General features: G+C 44.8%; 1 protein-coding gene across 1 annotated transcript in view; it reads left to right on the forward strand.

Annotated features, from left to right (window-relative positions):
• Glg1 (Golgi apparatus protein 1) overlaps positions 1-19,626 on the forward strand; it is a 109,200-nt gene that overhangs the window by 77,963 nt on the left and 11,611 nt on the right. The window contains exons 19-20 of the mRNA XM_084588668.1: positions 3,041-3,178; positions 9,007-9,099. Coding sequence (XP_084444794.1) covers positions 3,041-3,178; positions 9,007-9,099 — 231 coding nt within the window. The remainder of the gene's footprint in view (positions 1-3,040; positions 3,179-9,006; positions 9,100-19,626) is intronic.

Consider the following 19,626-nt stretch of genomic DNA (forward strand, 5'->3'; position numbering starts at 1 on the left):
AAAATACAAATGGTCTGTGCCAGAAGCTCTACTTGTTAAAAAAAGAAAGTAGGCTTTTATGGACATGGGCAGCATTCAGTATAATAGGTACCGTTTGTTGTAGAAGTTTGCAGCCCACCACGCCTGGCGGAGGAGCAGCCTCGCTACCGAGAGGCAGTGCTTGGCCCGCCGGCACTGCCTGGTGACGCAGCTACAGAGAGTGAGGAGGCTTGTTCTCCTCCCCTCATCTCGCGGCTGAGAGCAAAGATATGCGCTATCAAGTCAGACGTACCTTCTGTTGCAGAAGTTTGCAGCCCAATGCGCCGGGCGGAGGAGCAGTATCGCTCCCGAGAGGCGGCGCTGCGCCCGCAGGCGCTGCCTGTGGACGCAGCTATAGAGTGAGGAGGCTTGTTCTCTTCCCCTCATCCCACGGCTGAGAGCAAAGATGTGCAATATCAACCGCGGGATGAGGCGAAGAGAACAAGCCTCCTCACTCTTTATAGCTACGTCACCAGGCAGTGCCGGCGGGCACAGCGCCGCCTCTCGGGAGCGATACTGCTCCTCCGCCCGGCGCGTTGGGCTGCAACTTCTGCAACAGACGGTACATCTCGGTGATAGCGCAGTAAACTGCGGCCGAGTGGCGGCGGTTCGCACAGATGAGAGCCGCGGCTGCAGTGATGCTTCGTCTCCGCTTTCCATTGAGGGCCGTCATAGCTGCATCTTGCTTACACTGTCAGACTTGCTCTCGCACGGCATTTGTAGAAATAGCCTAAATGAACTGTTCCTAAGAAAAGTCAAAGACACAAAGATCGCTCATCGCAAACAACTCAAAACTGCGTTACTTAATTGACAACTCTAGATCTATGCACGTACACACCATACATGCGCATCTCTTTACTCTCTGCAATGACAAGCCGCCTCCTTCGTCATGTTTTAGCAACGCATCTTTAATGAAACAATACTATTGAATCGACAATAAAAGCCTTCCTGTCATGAGCAATCTCGACTCGTCCAGAGTTTGATGGCATCACAAGGTCCTCACATGGGTAAGCGCTAATTGGTCATCGGGATGCACGACGTCAAGACAGCCCCCGAAGCCCGCATCCTGTCGAACAATAGGAAATTTGGTGGCGGAGTTTAGGGTGAGGTGGAAGGCAGCAATTGACATCACTGAGCGCTGATTGGTCAGCAGGGCATGTGACGTCATAGGAACAGGAGACAAGCCCGAGTTGAAAGCTGCCCTGGCAGGTCGAGGTGATGTCATCGCGCAAGTAGTGGTGACATCCAAATAGCATTACAAAGCAGTTTTGCTCAATAGAAAAAGGGGATCGTGCGGGGTTTTGAACCGCTGTTCTTGGTGCGTAATCTGACCATGTTACCTTTCGAACACTCAGGAACGTTTGTTCTTTTCGATGATGAACCACAAATAACAGAATATTACATTAGAACACTTATATTAGCACCGTTAATTAGTTCTACTCATTAACTATCCTAGGTTGCACTACTAATTAGCCCTACTACATATTGCTACTAATTAGCAGTACAAAAGTAAAATACTAATGTTCAAGTAATTAAGATCATTAGAGACACTGCATATCTCCTTACGGTAGCTCTTTCGCATTAACTGTTAAGGATACTTAAAAGTCCCCCAATCAGATCGTTGCTTCACTGCAGCTGCGTCTGCCATCTGTGCGAACCGCCGCCGCTTGGCTGCGCCACCAGCGAGACGTTTACTGCGCCACCAGCGAGACGAACGTCCGACTTGATATCGCATATCTTTGCTCTCAGCTGCGGGATGAGGGGAAGAGAACAAGCCGCCTCCCTCTCTGTAGCTTCGTCACCAGGCAGCGCTGCCTCTCGGGAGCGAGTCTGCTCCTCCGCTCGGCGCAGTGGGCTGCAAACTTCTGCAACAGACGGTACATATCAGTATCACGTCTAGACACTATGATCACGTCTCATGTCTGTTACGTACTACAACCTCCGTACTGAGCAGAATGCAGGAGAATGGAAAGTTGAGCTAGTTGAAAGCTGTTCATGATGAATTAGTGGGCTCAAGCGGAACATAGACAGAAATGGAGACAACAGGACAGGCATCGTTTCACAACTGGTTTATTGGGAAAAAAACAAACTCTTAAATAAGAACAGGTATAACTGACCGCATCTGTTATACCTGTTCTTATTTAAGAGTTCGTTTTTTTCCTGTTGTCTCCTGTTGTCCCCTTTCGTCCTGTTGTCTCCTTTTATGTGTCTACGTTTCATTTGTCTCCATACTAAATCATGTCAAATTCTTATCCAGGCATTAGTATGTTGTCAAACACTACAACTACCATGCATCGTCTCAGCCATCGCCATGAAAAAGATGGGAAATAAAACACACCTGCAGCATACAGGCTTCTTGTTGTGGTTGTCCTGGGTGCAAAGTGCAGGCATGAACAGTGCCTATATTCACTTGCTGTGCTGGTGTTGGGTTTCGAGTCCTTACTTGACTTGAGGCTAGGACTGCATGCTACTATCTCTACTGTGAAATTTTTGGTCAGTAGGGTTTTACAGCTCACTTTTTGTCCTATGTAAATTGGTTAAGAATGTAAGTGCTTTGAAACTGGCAAAATAATTGTTGCTTTTCAACTAAGAGCACACTGGGAAGAGCATAAACTAAAATAGAATATGATAAACATTCTTTAAAAGAAAATAAAAGACTGAGCACTTAACAGATGAATAATAGTTTACCGATGTGTGCTCACCCAATGCAGTAACTGATAATGGCAAGATGCAGTTTATGCAGTTTTTATTGCATAATTAGAATTAGAAATATATTATTTTATTGGAGTGCTTAGTTAATTCAATATGAGGCACAGTTTCCTCATTTACACCTTTATTTTAATAAAACATTTAGTCAGTTCTTGGTTCCTTTAATTAATATTTTTTCAGTCAGTTGCATTTTGAGCCCTTGGTGACTGGATGCTGTCATGCTTTATTTTACTTGTTCTGATGGTGCTCTTGTAAATTTTGTAGAGTATGCGTAAGCTTTATTACAAGAACATGCATTTTGTTGCGGTCACAGGTGATCCAGTGTCTCAAGGCACAGTTTGTCCGACATCAACTCACAAAGACCTGTGAACCTGTGGTGATGGGCATTGTACGAGATGCAGCTCTTGATTATCAGCTAGACCCCGTCCTGGCAAGAGCCTGTGCTTCTGAGGTGTGTATATGTGAATCCCTTTGACCCCCGTAAATCAGGATATTGTGAGCATTGGCTAGCATTAAAAGGGCCCTGAAACGGTACTTTCTCCAATATTCTAATGGAAGAAATTTATAGATGGGGTTGCTGTGAGTATTCGAGCCAAATCTAAAAGCTTAGCATAAAGCCAATAATTAGCAAATAATTTTTAAAAAGTGCTCCTGGCGACCGCTTGCAATCAACTAAGGCAACACGTTTCCCCCACTCAAACCTCCCATATGACTCAGACTTCCCATGGGACGCCATCGGGGCTTGCTGGGTGTGCCCACTCATTGGACGCTCCCAAGTGATGCAGGTGAAACAGAGCGTGGGAGTAGGGCGCCGCCGTACCTTGTTTTTCTTCATATTTTTCTTCCGCGCTGGCATGTGTTGAGTTGATGGAGGAGAGGAAGAGCATCATTTTCGATCGCCAATATTTTTGGTGTTAATGACACTAGCTTAAAAAATTTTACACTGAGGAGGACTGATGGGATACCTAATGCTCATGTGCATTTTCTTGGGCCCTTTAAAGGTACACTGAAGGGAAATGCCGAACCAAGCCAGATGGATAGATTATCTTTCGGCAATACTACGGATATTTTTTCTGCATAGAAAAGTGACTGCATTGCCAAGTTGCATCATTTTTATGGTGCATTTGCAGCGAAGCTCTCCGACTGATCAGGGGCATGATTTCTAAAAACCGAAAGGCAACAGATGAGCGGTAACAGTAGCACAGTGATAGTGCAGGCCATTTCAGCCACTTTAGACTCTGCCTTCCGCTGGAATCTCTGCCACGACATGCACAGTTATATCTCATTGCAACACAAGTGTAAGGTGAAAACGGGCTTCGTGGGTGCGAAAGAAATGATGTGAAGTTATAGAGGGCAGCTGCAGACTGCTGAACAAACTGCTCATCTTGTTTACATTCATATGAGGGGTGCAACAACTGCATCAATTGTGCCATTTTGATAGAGCTGCATATTTCTGCACCGTAAGCGTGAAATTTGTTGAATTTTCGCCATGCTGCGCCAAAACGCCCTGACTAGACGCAAAAGTTTGCCATCCTCGAGGACAACGTCGTTCTGCGTCTGTGAAATGGTCAGTCACGACATTTCAGACACTGCAGCTCGCATCACTGGCATTTCAGTTTTATTTTTAAATGATGCCACGACGTTTTAATGTTCACTCATATTTTTTTCTCTTACATCCGCGGGCTTCCTCTGCTCTCCGAGTACTCTGAGCCGTTGCGGTTTGAGCATGCTTCACCGCACGGGTCACAGTCTTTGCGGTGAAGCATCCCCACAACGCAAAGGGGCCGTTTGTAACGAGGCGCCACTGCTACTGCATCGCGCTGCAAAAAGGGCCATGGTGGCACTTGTGATTTTGGAGCAATACTTCAACACAGTGTTTTAAGCGCTGCATGCTTTTAATGGGCGTACTTTTAGTTTCTTTTTTATATGTTTTGTTTGGCCATTCATGAACAGCTAGGTTTCTTTTATGCTGTCTCGATAGACTCCCTTTCTCGTTGTCAGATAGTACAGGAGGTGCATCAGTTATAGTTTCTATGTTTGTGCTAATATAACTTGAAGTGGTACATTTGAAATTTATTTCGGGCGCCAGCAGGTCGGGAAACACGCAGCAGCCTTTGATTTTGAATTCCATAATGCCGCAGTAGAGTTCAAGATTTCCAATATTAACATTACAGATGCTGGAACATCGAAATACTATAAAGTCTGCTCTGTGCACAAAATATATAACCTTATATCCCGAGTCATTGCCAGCCCCTAGCGTAAATTACGGGTAAAAAACGCACTCGCTCATCAGTTTTCTTTGCTTACAACTTGCTTTCTTATCTTTCTTCGGCTTTTGCCTTTTTGGTCGCTGTTTTTTTTCTTTTTCTTTTTTTTTTTGTGTGTTTCCTTTTGAATCAACATTTTTTTTTTGTTTTTATAGTGCGTTCGCTTTTGGGCACAGGCTGATTGCAGTCACGGCTTCAAATTGGGCTCTTCTCGGGCTGCCCTCACACTACTCGAGCTGTGGATTTCGTGGACAATAAAACATTACTTTATGAGTCTTGGAGCAACATAAGATCCTGTGATTAAGATTGTCAAGTTGTGCTAGATGCGAAAAAAGAAATGCATATTGTATTTACTACAGGCTGCTTTTAAGCTGAAAGCTTTTGAGTATGGGCTGCAGCATAGCAGCTGCGCTGCTAGCAGGCACTTCGGTGTCAACGAGTTCTGCGTAGTACGCTACTGGAAACAGTGATTGCAGTGTCAACACGGGCTTGGATCAAGTCTCTGATCAAGAGTAGAATTATATGGTCTGCTGTGAGCATTATACTATGAAACTCGGGGAGTGATGATGAGGCTGCGTGCGGTAAATAAAGTGCTTTACAATTTGTGCTTTTGGCAGCCCTGTACTTTTATAACAAGGGTAAGTTCTGTTTGAAAGTAATGTTTTGGTTATATTTACAATAGCTGACGTAAGAATCCCAATTCACACCTACTTAAATTTGCTTTTAGTGCTCTAAAACATATACTCGAAAATTTTCCCCTCATAATTATTGCAACCCCCAACTTAGCACCAATTTTCCACGAAAAAAAGTGCAAGCCTTATGCGAGTAAATATGGTACTCTCTAGTTTTTGCCATCTTTATTTGGTCCCCAAAGTCTGAAAAATTAACCTCCTCGGTTTTATGGTTCACATTCTTTTTTTTTAGTTTGATAGCATGTCTTGCAGTAAAAGATGCTTATTTACAAAAATGGGTACATGCAACTGGTGAAAGGTGGTCCTTGCTAGATTTTCTTTGGATCACATTCATATGGTTCGATATTCACATCCTTTCATGTTTTTGTGCCAAAAGTAAGGTTTGTTCCCTTTTTAACGGCTCTAAAATTTTAATTCATGCTGCAAAGTGTAGTTGTTGTTTTTTTCCTGTGAGCTGCTTCAAATATGGATTTTACTGCTCCAAAACTCATATTTTGCTACTCCAAAGATTGCTACAAGCCTATTTCAGCTGTTGCACCCCTGTCATATGCATCGGCGAGTTACTGGCTTTCAGTGCACTTTGTACTGTCATGGGGAGTATGCAGAACCTTTAAAGGGTTTTCAAAAGCATGCGAGCTGCATTTAAATTCAGTGTAGTTCAGTCAATACTACATCTCAGTCAAAATTTGGATGCACTTTGCAGTAAGTATGATCGCGGGCGATCGTAGGCTTTTCTGTGTGATTTACTCTGCTGTGGTCATTGCGATTTCTACATTGTTGAGTTGCTTCCTGTAGTTTGTAAGTGAAAAGGGGTCAGGGTGGGACCTGCCCAACTATAGTTTGCCATCTGCTGCCTATAAGCTGTCAACAGGGAGTGCACATATAATATTCACGAATACGCATCAGCTGGGTGAAACTTTCAGTCGGAAATGCCTGCCTTGCCGGCCAGCGGCTTACATACTGCATGCTTGATGACCTGTGCTGGGCATTTTTTTTTTTTTTCTTTTTTGAGCCAAATAAAAGATGTGACATGCATGTGGCACTCTTATTTTTAATCAAATCTCAAGGTATATTTGCCTGTCCGCTGTACTAAGTTATGGAAGAACATGGGCTCGCTGAGCTTCACATCTTGATGACGTGCATGCACTCATTTGTTTGCAAGACTATGTACACCCGGCCAATTGTTTAATGGTACTGTGCTACTGGCGACTGCCTGGCGCTGTTGTGTTCGAAAGCATAGGAGATGGCAAGGCAAGTGTATGCCCACAATTCCTGCTGCTGCAGGGAGCCTCGTTTGCTAGGCTGTTCTGATTGTTACGAAGTAGCCCCTGGTACACCTGGCAGGGGCGCATTTGCAACCCAAGAAGCGGCTACTACAGCACGTTGCACAATTACAGGCACAACATAGAATGCTTCTCCCAGATAAACCGCTGAATCCTCACACCTCAAATTTCGCACAGGAATGACTTTTGGTCGCCAATATTTTATAATACCAACTTTGTTTGGAGTACTTGCCTGATTCAGTTAGAGGTCTGTTTCTATCGTATGTGGCGGCGGCGAAGCAAGATGAGCCGCTTTACAATGACCCCAATGACGCCATCTTATGCTGTTTGCAACAACTGTGACTCTGTCACAGGAAAAGGAAAAGAGAGGCGAACATTATTTGTCTGAAGGTTATTGCAAACAGCACAAGATGGTGCCACCGGTGCATTGTGGGTGCAGCGGCTTTCTTGATTCACCGCTGCATACGATAAGAACATCAGACTCCTGATCGAATCAGGCAGGTACTCCAAACATATTTGGTATTAAAAAGTACTGCCAACCAAATGCCATTTTTGCGCGAAATTTAAGCTTCAAGGATACAGCGGTTGAGATAGGAGAAGCAATCTAGGGCGCGTATGTAATTGTGCAATGCGCTGTATTTACTTTTATTTGTTGTATATTGGGGGTGCTGATAATATGCTCAGTAACTGTTCGCAGAAGAAATAACAATGGAACAAATAATTGTAGAGGACAGTAATATCGGTGCATAAATTAATGGGGACACTGCATTTGAAAGCTGAGAATCAATCTAAAAATCGCATTTTCAGTCTCTTAATTTTTGCGTTTCTCAGACTGCCGGTTATGGCGTCCAAGCCGTAAAGCCGCTACAGGAATAAATGCAATGAATATGCCATGGCTGACGGAAATCACGCTAGCAGGAGTGGCTCGAAAATTAAAGCTTGTTACTGGCAAGCCATCATTTTAAAATGTTGTTTTCTGCTCTCAGAATTAAACTATCTATAAAAACATATGAGCTACATTTTGTTTTTGCAAGACAATTTGATGTTACTTCTGAGTTCTTTCGAAATGCGGCTACTGTGCATGGCAGAAGATGGCGCACAGTTGTGGCACGTAATATTCTGGCTCGGGCACATGCCTGCGCTGGCCACCCGATATTTTACCATGTAAAATTGTAAATTGTTGAGTTTAGACGTCTTAGCTGCGGGCTCCGGATTAATTTAGACCACTAGGGTCTCCTAACATGCATTGATATCGCAAAGCGCACAGACACCTTTTTGACTGCGGACAAGGAGAGGCTGCCACGTCCCGGATTTCCGCTATATATAAGTCGCACCGGTTGATAAAAAAACGCATTATACACCGGAAATTATAGTATGGGCCGCAAACATTTGTTGCAAACTGTTAGCAATAAGTCATATTGAAGCAAGAAAAAGAAAAGTGACAAAATGTAGATGCAAACGGTGCAGTCAGTGAACTGAATTGCCAAACTTTTAACAAAATCTGCTTGTAGTTTGTGCAGAAAGAGTAAGTGCAATTACAGCCATTGAGTTATGAACAGTTTATTTTATGGCTGCAAGCAGAGTGTTTTGACCCTTTCTCTGATTTTAACCAGCATTATTTGATGACCTTTTCTTTAACTACAGTGCCAGAAATAGTGATGGCTACATATAAGATATATTAGCATTGACTTACTAAGTGCTTATACAGCCACTGTCTTTGTTTTGGATGGGAATACATAAAAAGGTCATTGTTTTAACTGGCAGCTGAAGATTCTAGTGTTCTATGATTGTTCTGAAGGTTCCTAGCCTTTTGCGTCTCTCTTTCTTTGTCATTGCTATCATCGTTATTTTTTTTTATTGTCCACTTTAAAGTCTGTCACCATGCCTCTTACTACAAACACCAACTAGTCCAGCTTTTTGCTTGAGGTGTCCTAAAGACTCCTTTTCCACCTTGTAGTCAGCCAGTGCTGAGAGTTCTCTTTCACTTGGAAACTGCTCATCATATCTCATTTCATTAACTTATCACATGACTTCCAGATCCAGAACTCCTGCAAAGATGACCGAGATATGGAAGAATGTTTAAAATCACGTTTTCAGAACCGTGAGATCAAAAGCTCAGAGTGTAAAAAGGTATGTGGTCTACAATTTCTGAAAGTTTTTGTCGTGGTTTCACCATGAACAGTTGATTGTTAAGACAAACCCAGTTATTATGAATTCTCAAATGCAATGCGTATGTGGAAACATTTGGTTGATTCTTTATAGACTCTTTGCAAAAGTATCTGCTTAATATCATTTCACGTATTTCTTGATTAAGACGAACTATCGCAGTGTTTGTGAACCATGATAACCTGATGCAGTGTCTCGTGGAGCGTTAATGCAACAATTTATATCTTAAGGTCTCAAACTCACCTTTTGTCTTCTGTGAACCAGCACACAGAAAGGAGAGAAAAGAAGGTGAGAAAGCAGCATACCTTTCATGCTGCCTGTGATGGCTGCAGTTCTTCAGCTGCCTTAGACATAACGAAATTCTAATGCTGGTAGTAGAATCTCGGTGATACGAACTCGGCTGATACGAAATTCGGTGTGATACGAATTCATAAAATTCCCCGGCCGAATTGCATTGCGTTCAGTGGGCAAAAAATCGGATGTTCCGAACACTTTTTCTTTTCGCTACGGGTGATACGAACTTCGGTATCACGACTGGTCGAGGCCCACGCAAACACGCACAGCAAGAAAAGCGTGCGCAGCGGCGCAGCACTGATAGCACGGATCACACACACGCGCGCGAAAGGAGAAAAAAAAAAATACAGCGGGAAAAAACCGGCTTGGCAACCCGCGGCAGCAGCGAAGTTGGCGAAGGAAGGCGGCGATATCTTGCCCCCCTTCCCGCTCTCTCTCTTCCCGCATTTTGTCTTTTTTTTTAAGTTGTGCGCACGGCCTTGCGGCCCTCTCCACATTTCTCCGCCGCCCCGCAGGCCACACTCTTCCGCTTTCCGGAGTCTCCGCTGCAGCGGCAACACGTTGCTTCGTTTTCTCGTTTGTTGAGGCTGACAACGCGTTGATAGCGCGTCGTTTTGTGATCATCTCGCCAACGCGAAAAGGTACATCATACTGCAATGTCACGGAAGAGAAAGGCGCTGACCTTTAAAGACAAATTGGAAATTTGAAATAAGGTGGACAAAGAGCCCAAGAAAAGGCGCACTGACATGGCCAAGGAGCTAGGCCTGCCGCTGTCAATGTTGTCAACGATCGTTGGTCAGCTCGACCAAATTATGCAGAATGTGCAGCACTTCGCGATGAATTCTAAAGAAGCCAAAACTGTCCACCATGTGAAGTTGGAAGAGGTTCTTCTAATGTGGTTCAGAGAGGTCACGGCGGCCGGCGTCAACATCGACGGAAAAGTGCTTCGTGAGAAGGCAGCGGACATCGCACTCACACTTGGAATTGATGATTTTCAGGCCTCCGGTGGATGGATTCACCGGTTCAAGGTGCGTCATAATCTTTCCTACAAGACCGTTCGTGGCGAAGGAAAAAAAGTCGACGCCTCCGCCTTGGAAGACTGGATGACAACCACACTGCCGTCTTACATAGCGGGATATGAGGCACGTGATGTTTTTAATGTAGATGAAGCAGGGCTGTTTTACAATCTCCAGCCCGAAAAAAGCTTGTGCTTTAAAGGCGATGCCTGCCGGGGCAGACAAAAGAGCAAACAACGTATCACAGTTTTGTTTTGTAGCAACGCCGACGGATCGGAAAAGGTGCCCCTGACAGTCATTGGCAAATATCAAAAGCCCCGATGCTTTAAGGCAGCCGGTCGATTGCCCTGCGTCTACAAGGCGAACAAAAAAGCATGGATGACGTCTTCTTTGTTTATGGAATTCGTCACGTTCCTCGACCGCAAGATGTCTTGCCACAACAGAAAAATAGTTTTGCTGCTGGACCAGTGCACCGCCCATCCAAAACAAATGACACTACAGAGTGTTAAGGCGGGGGTCCCACGGTGGCAATCTTGGAATTAGTTCAAATTCTGCCACCAGGCTACGCCACTGATTCAGGACTGAGAAAGTGCCTATCGGCCTTGCCCCCAGTTGGCCGAGGGACCCAACCATTGCTTTGTAGAGAAGCTTTCTTTTGTTGGAGGGTGGGTTTTCAAAGCCCCATTCTTCTCCCCGCCGTGCGCAGGGGGAAGCGTTCACCTGTTCTTAGCTTGACTACTGCGGATAGCAGGACTGCGGGGTGCTAGCTTGCCTTACCACGGCTGAACTTGAGCGGCGACGTGGACCGCCGCCGCTCGATTCGGCCATGACCGAATGTGCGTAACGTAAATGAAAAGTACCACCTCGTTTTGTTGTTCACTGTTCTGGATAGAGTGGAAGCTTGAGCGAGTTGATGATATATCGTCGATATATGTTCAGGATAGCTCAAGTGTATACCAAAAATGGAAAGGTGCGATATGATGGAAGATATTTATGTGGCCCTTGTATACTATACTTTGACTCACAAGAGATTTGCACCACTGCTAAAGGCAGGGGCTCCCTGGCCCATTCAAATGCGCACTGTAATAGGTAATTGTGCTCCGACGCACCCCTCGAATCGGCAAGGGCGACAGTGGGAGCACAATTGCCTATTATAGGTGGTGTGGATAGTGGTTATTCAAACAAAAGGAAGGAAAAGAGTGCTGCCGGCCCCTTCAACTGCTACCTAAAATCTGAAGCGCCGAAGCTGCAGCCGGCGGGAAAGCAAAATGATGGGGAGAGGATAGCGAGGGGAAGTGCAGAGGGGAGCTATACCAAGAAATTACAGGGGGACCTTTGTACATTAGTTACAAAGTACAAAAAAAAGGGAAACGCGTTTGCCTCGCTCGCGCGCAAGTGTCCAAGTGCTCTTGGTCCATGGCGCCCCGGCCTTTCACAGTACTAAAAACATTTTGTGAGACGAAGTATACATCTTTGGTGGTTTCGTCATGAACTCTGGCTGAAATCGACACCTGTATTGTCTTTCCTTTGATACCCATCTTTTGAGCTGTTATCACTTTTGAAGTTATGGCATTTATAGTAGGATATTCTTGCGAGCTCCCTGGTGCAGAAATACTTTTATCAAACGTTATTGCACATAATATAATTGTAGTAAAGTCGGTTTCAATCAACAGTAATCTTTTTTTTTTTTTTTTTTAGTTCGGGCTTTTCTAACCATAGAAACTGGTAACCTAATGAGCTGAGAAAAGGGCGATGGCCAATTTCATTTTACCTTAGAGAGGAGATTCGGCATTGCAAAATAGGTGTGAAATACCTACCAAAAGGGTAAGCACCACGCAGCTGCCACAATGCATTCAGGCTAAATTTTGGGGGAAATGAATTGGAGAGGGGAGGGTAGCAGACAGTTATGAGGCAACGTCGCCAGTAGAAGCGGGTTAGTTTCGCAAGCGCGTTAGACCGCTCCTTCTCGACCCTTCTCCTTTGAATCTCCTCTGTACTCTTCATTGGTTGGTTAGATGTACGTCTTTGCTGCATTGCGAATCCAGTGTACTTTCTATATATTTATTTACTTATTTATTTATTCATTCACTACCAGCATCACCTGCTTTCATAACAAGCATAGAATGGCAATCACTCGTGCTAACCACGGTAAAATGCATAACTGGCTGCCACTGAGGCATTCTTTGGAGTCAAAGGATTCGTTTCTGTCGTTGTATGTGCAACAAAAGAATAATGCAAGACGCCCTTCGGTTACTTACTGCCCCTAGAATTTGTCCGGACATGTACTTCCTCGCGCTGCCCTGATGTGGCCATTTGGCGTGCTGAACAGCTTTTTTTTGTTTGTTTGTTTGTTTGTTTGTTTGTTTGTTTGTTTGTTTTAGAGCCCAGCTCTTTGGCGCCCGTTCCTGCGTTTTGCTTCGCCGTCTGCGTTGTCCCTCGTAACCAGCTCCGCAGCCAGGGCAGCGCACGCTCCTGCCACCATTTGCCGCTGCGTGTCCCCCCCCCCTCCCCTACCTTTTTCCTTTGTGGTGGCGACGGTGTTTTCCGGTGTAAGTGGATCGCGGTGCATACATCCTAAGCAGAAACGCAGAGCCATGTTGACTTGACTCGCTAGCGGCGTCAGCGGCATCAGTCAGTCGCTGCTATCTCTTCACTGTGCAACGCTCCTACAGGTTCATACGCTGCCTTACGCGAACTCCTGATCCACAAAGCTTCCTTCATGACAGTCAAGAACTGTGAGTGGAGTGTTTCTTGAAGAAATACGTGTGAAAAATAAAATAAAAAAGTTGTCTTTGCCTCAATCTATCGAAAAGCTGGAACAGCCAATGAGATATGCTCAAATTTCGCATTAGGAAGTAACGTAATCGTCGGTAATTTTTCTGTTGTAATAAAAGTAGAAAAAAAAAAACGCGCGCGCTGATATATGTGGGTGTGCGTACTTTCCTTTTCATAACGCGCTGACCGCTTTCTTTTTTCCCTGGTGGGGGTGGGGGGGGGTGGAGGCATTTCCATTGAAACACACGAGGCTATATAGTGTTGACGGTAAGCTAACCGCCCCTCCCCTCCCCCATTTTTGTTTTTATTTAGAATAGCAGCTTGGGCGTGTTGCTTATGCATCTTGAGGTGACAGCGCGGAACGTGGACGGGAGCACAAGGTCAGAAGACGACACAACGAATAGATTGATGTTTTAGATTGAGCTCCTTGTGCTATATACAGCAACATGAGCAGGTGGGCTGAAGGCGAATGCACCAGCGCTGGTAGTAAGCGTACATTGGTAATGGTACTCCAGCTACAATAACTACCGTGAGCTCTAGTTTCAAGTCAGTCTGCGCTCTTGTTGCGACATTTTTAGCTATAAGGTGCGTTGAGAAAGCGGACTGCCATACTAGCAGCACTCGAGAGCGTGAGTGCAACATATTTCTGAAATATATTCAAAATATATGTAATGCCTCCCTGATGGGTAATGTAAATAAAATAAATAAATAAACATATTCTGAGCAATAAGACGACCAGAAAAGTGCAACATCACGAGCAGTTATCTAAATATGCGCCGCTTTGCAACTAGCACATGTGTTTCTTGACAATGATTTCATAATTTGAAACTTGCCAGCCTCGGAATTCTTTTGACATGTCTGGGGATCGTACAATAAGATACCCTTGTTGATTCATCTGCGGTTCCAATGAAGAAGTGGGGGGGGGGGGGGGGGGGATCGCACCATTTAGACAAGTACTGGCGAACCTACACCGTTTGCAAACATTGTCCCCACGAATGTGTGAAGGGTTTGTTTCATCATTGATGGAAAAAAGAAAAACAGCCCGAGAAAACAGTACGGAAAATCGAAGAACTGACAAACGTGGCTGTCAATCCTCACATTCCTTCTGTAGGTAAACCCTCGTAACTGCCATAAATAAAGCGGGTACTCCAAAGCACTTTCCATGCGCCGCGACGTCAACGCCGCCGTCACGGCAGGCGTCGCAAAAGGGGAATGCACCTGCATGTTCGTGGTGCTGGCTCACTCACCCTCTCGCGCGGACTGAGAAAATTTAAACCGTGAAGAAAACTATTCTGTGAAGAAAAGGAAGCAGGGGGAGCTAAGTGGACTTCAGGACGAGAAGAACGGAGTAGGGGACAGCCGCGCGGTCCCAACCCCTCGCTAGTTTTCGACGCGTGTAGCACGCGCCAGATATCTGGCAGGGACAGATCACAGCATCAGAGCTCGCGATGCACGCAGGCGCTGCGCGCATGCGCAGACCGGCTTTGGCTGACGCGTGCGACGACGTTAGCGCGGCAGTGCATGACGCATGTGTGTTTGGAGTCGGGGCTTATGTATTCCAGTAGTTCCCTTCACCCCACGCCACTTCTACCCCCAACATGACGCAATTTTGGATGTACTTTGGGGAAGTGGTATGCCTTTATACTTTCTTCAATCGCCACACTGAGAGAAAAAACTTGACGAATGCTAAGCAGCACAGGCATCGGAATGTATTCATTTTCATGTTAGACAAAACATTTTCCCAGTGCATGCCCAGATTATTTTGGTCAATTTTGGTCAATCTAGTCTGAATTTACTAGCTTTTGTAGGCTTACAAAAAGTGGCTGTGAGCTTTAGGCACACTGTCTCTCTGCAATGCTGTTTCTTGGGCTAGTTGGTGGAGTTTGCTCATTTTGACAAAGCGCAAAAAAGAGGCAGGGATGGTCGAGAGACATGGGACAAAGCGGTTTGCCTGTCCCTCGTGCCTGTATATTTTTAGCCCTTGCCCAAAATGACCAGTCCCTGTCCTTCTCTCTTCCTCTATCATGAGATCAATCATGGTGACAATTCGTTGACCTCACCCCAATGTTTTGTTGTTTCACTATGCCATGCAGCGTTTCAGCAGGATTAGAGTTGAACAATGGCAGAGCTGGTTCAGGGCCACTTGTTGCACCTAACCCTTATCCTCCTGCTTTTTTTGTCCACACAAGAACTCCTTAGAATGACTTTCCAATCAGTCGGCTGAAGTATGCTCGTGAACGCTCAAGATGCAAGTTGATAGACCGTTGTAGCAATTTCTCTAAACCAAGAAGATGGCAGATGCTGCGAATATTTATGCTGTTTCAAGTCATTTTGTTTTTTGAACATTATGTTTCCATTCCCTCCCATTTATTTCCGATTTTATCATTGCAAAGGAGTGGAAATTTGTTTTCCTATCACTAAAAAAAAAAAAAAAAAAGTAGTCTGCAAGGCGTGGTCGCCATTTGTTATCTGTGCACAGCAAAAATGGGTGATGTTCGCTACACGTGGGAACGAAGCTATAGCGATAACTCGACGCGGTCAACTGTGGGTTTCACCGCAAGGTCTCGACATACAGCTGTCTACATCGAATTGACGTGGTATTGTTATCAAAAATCATTTCGAAACGGATTGAACAGGTTCAGCCCAGTTCGTGAATGTGCCTTCGTGCAAGACTCAGGCTCCTATCTCCTGAGGAAAGCAACAACTGCTGCCTTGGTAGATATTGCCGCGTGTCTTCTGCGTGTTTGCTTGGAATTGCTTTCGCACTGCTAGCTGTGCTACTATGCTTATATTTCTGAATCTTTTTGAGTAAGACCACGTGGCTCCTTGATGCTAAGCAGTAAGGATTACAACTAGCGTTAGTCTTTCATTTTATTTTATTTTACTGCTTTGCATGTTTGTTATCGGAAATGCTTTCAAGAAAAATGCCGCTGGTGACCTCGACGTCAAAACTGCACGCCGAATCAGACTGTCATGTGATTTCGGCTCCACACATCGTCGCATATTTCATTTCGGTGGTGTCAATCGACATTCAGCCATTCGGAGGCAAAAATTCAGAGCCTCCTCTACTTACTTTACTAAAACTAACGGACGTGTTCGAAGGTGTGAAGAAAACGATGTCCTATGTCAAAACCAAACGCGACGTTTATTTACTTTTTTTTTTCGGTACAAAACGGAAATGAGGTGCAAGAAACACCCAAAAAGCTTGGAATTTCACCGCGATGACTAATCGGGGATGACCATGTGCGCTCGTAAAGGGAGGCTGTCATTGTGCTAATAAATGCGTTCGATTTTTTTCATTGCGGCAGTCTAAAAACAGTGGCGATGTGCGTGTGCCGCGGTGGATAACAGTACTCTCTTCTGCACGACCGCCCGATACAGACACGCGCTTCATTCCGTCAACCCACCACATGCACTAAATGTCCGCGAAAGCGTTTACGGTGCATTGCATAATAATAATAATAATATTATTATTATTATTATTATTATTATTATTATTATTATTATTATTATTATTATTATTATTATTATTAAAACAGACCCCTGGCCTTGAAACATGAATCCACGGCTTCGAGGCTTACTATTTTAAGCATAGCGTAGACGCACAGAGAAGTAGAGAGTGTCGGCTGCGCACGCGCATTAGCCCTACTTGGCCCCACTAATGCCACTGCGTGTGCGCCAAAGGAATCCGGTAATTCGATTTACATGTAGGCAAGCACTTTTCTCTTGTCACAGTGAAATGCGCCCAGCTGCCCTCTCGGTGTCACTTTGTTTATGTTACGCTGTCTGCAGTTGAAACTTCTCTCTTTCCACGCAGCGTAGTGCGGTCAACTGTCCCACCTTTGCAAAGATGTCCATACACGCTTCGTAAGTGACCAAATACAATTAGACAGACGTACAACGGCTGTTACGTTTCATTATCGTTTCATTACGATGATTATCGGTGATGACGTCTGGTTTTTGATTATCTATGAGCACATATTTGTAATGTTTATAAGCATGAAAAGCACTGAACCAAAACAGTGTACATTCTCATTTCAGCTAACGCTCGACATTCGGTTCAGCAGCGTCGAATTCCTTCGTTGTTTTTTTTTTTTTTTTTATCTGTACTTTGTATGCGACGTCGTCCTTTTGCAGTTGTATTTCTTTTAGCGGCTGTGAAGCTACATTCAAAACGGTGCTTTCCGAGAGGACAGCTGCACCTAAGCACACGTGTGCCACTGAAAGCTCTAGGGAACAGAGCACGCACCAACGGAGATGTGAAGGAGACAACCACTCGTTACCGCCGGCCGAAACTATTTCTTTTGGTCTACTGTCCTATTCCTTTTTAGACCAATATTTGAGAGTCGCATGACGCACATAGCATCTAAACGGTGGATCATACGCGTGATACGCCAGCTGGCGTATCGTGATGTCACGTGCGAGCATTTTGTCAGCACACCATGCAGCATAACGTGGCGATATCCGTAGCACTCGCTGTCAAACGCATAATGTCTACATTTTGCGAGAAATACCACTGGACCAACTGCGCGCACGGATGAAGAACCTCGTCCAAGCAACCTTCAATCTGTCAAGGCATGTCTTAATTTTGATAAATTTGCCCTTTTGTCGCCAGCCGAAAAGCAAGCCCGATACATGTAAATTTACCGGAAGATTCTGCGCATTCTGTTTGGATTTTGCTAGCCGTGTCACTTGCTATCCGAGCCTGAAGCGCCTGGCGAAATACGAATGCGTGAGGGAAAAAGTACAGGGCCAGAAGCATATTCAGAAAAGCACAAAATAGCGCAAAGCCCCTCAGCGATTGGGCGTGAAGGTTAGTGGCTTAGCACTGCAGGCGAGCGTCCACTGTTCGCACACAATGCAGGGGTGCAAAGGGTGATGCGGTGACCATGTGCAGGTTCTTCGTGTGAGCGAATAGCCCCCGCATAAACCACAATGTATGCGCGCAAAACATGTGCACGCACGTAGTGTGCGTGTCATGTCTTGTCACCTAAAAAGAACTTTCACTCCGCGGTCCTTCCCTAATGAACTGTTTGTGTTTCCACTTTGAGTAGATGCGTCTCCTTGTGCTAAGGACCAGCGGTGTCTCGCACCACGTTCTCAATCGAGTGGTGCCTCCAGGTATCCATTCATTCCTTTCACTCCACTGACACTCCCTGCTTTCCTCTATATCATGAATTGTAGCCTCTGCATCAGGTGAGAGAGTTGTCGAAATTCTTCCTCTATGGGATGTTTGAAACCGGATCTGCTGCAGAAAGAAGTTGTTTCGACAGGCAATGAATATTTGAAAAGTGTGACACTCACCTCACAAACAGCAATGCAAATAGCAATAAGAAAAACACTTCACAGCACAAAAGTAGTATAGGTGGGTTGCTGAAACCTAGAAGTCAGCAGAGCAAAACCCCTTCACCATGGCAGCCAAACCTGTTTTGAGGGCAGAAGTTGGGTGCAGCGCAGAATACTTCTATGTCCAGCCTGATGTCATGCGCAAACGTGTTGAGCAGAATTCCTTCACTATTGAGAGCCTGGAGGAGGTAGGGGCAGGGGAGGTGTTATGAATGGCACTCACAAACGGAGGGGTTCTTAATCCCATAATTGCGACAAGAAGAAGAGGGGTGCTGGAAATGTACGTGGCCATTATTACCACAATAGACGTCTTCTGCACTGCACCTGATTTCTGCCCCCAAAACAGGTTTGGCCGCCATGGTGAAGGGGTTTTTGCACTTCAGAGAAGCTGACTTCTAGGTTTCTTGACTAGCTTCAATACTTTGAAGGAGTGTAGTCACGCGCGCCTCTCCTGGCAATTGAATCAACTCACACTTTTGCTGCTTTTACCTAGATGGCACTAGCAGTAAAAAACCTTTAATGACCGAATACAGGTGCAAATACTAATTATCACCATGGTTTGTGCTTCTTATTTTAACTTTATCTTACAGTAATACAATATTAAAAAAAGCCAACTCAAACAAGGCTCACGTTGTTGAGTATGACGGCCTTCTCGATTGAATGTCGTGTACGAAAAATTGATTTTATTTGAAGGCTCAGTATAATCGTGCTAATTGTATAAAGCGCAATTGGCGATCATTTTTCACAAATAACGACTATTCTAGTTTCGCCATGCATGATTCCTAGGCTGTAGAATGAGCGGTTTTTCTGGTCAAGCTATGCGATGTGAGGCAGTATTACGGAAATCTTCAAATTGGAAAGGTAATTAAAAACGAACTAGCGAATAAATTTCGATGAAACGTCGTACACTCAACTATTATAATATGCGCCCGAAGTGGTAAAAATTTTACTGCTGTGCACGTTGATAAAGCGCAGATATTCGTGCCCAAAATAGCCAAACTCTACCATGTTGAAAAGGCTGTCGATCAAATTCTGATTAAATTAAAACTAATTACGCACC

The sequence above is a fragment of the Amblyomma maculatum genome, chromosome 1, assembly GCF_055883805.1.
Source record: "Amblyomma maculatum isolate TAMU_Amacu chromosome 1, ASM5588380v1, whole genome shotgun sequence".
Classification (NCBI taxonomy): Eukaryota; Metazoa; Arthropoda; class Arachnida; order Ixodida; family Ixodidae; genus Amblyomma; species Amblyomma maculatum.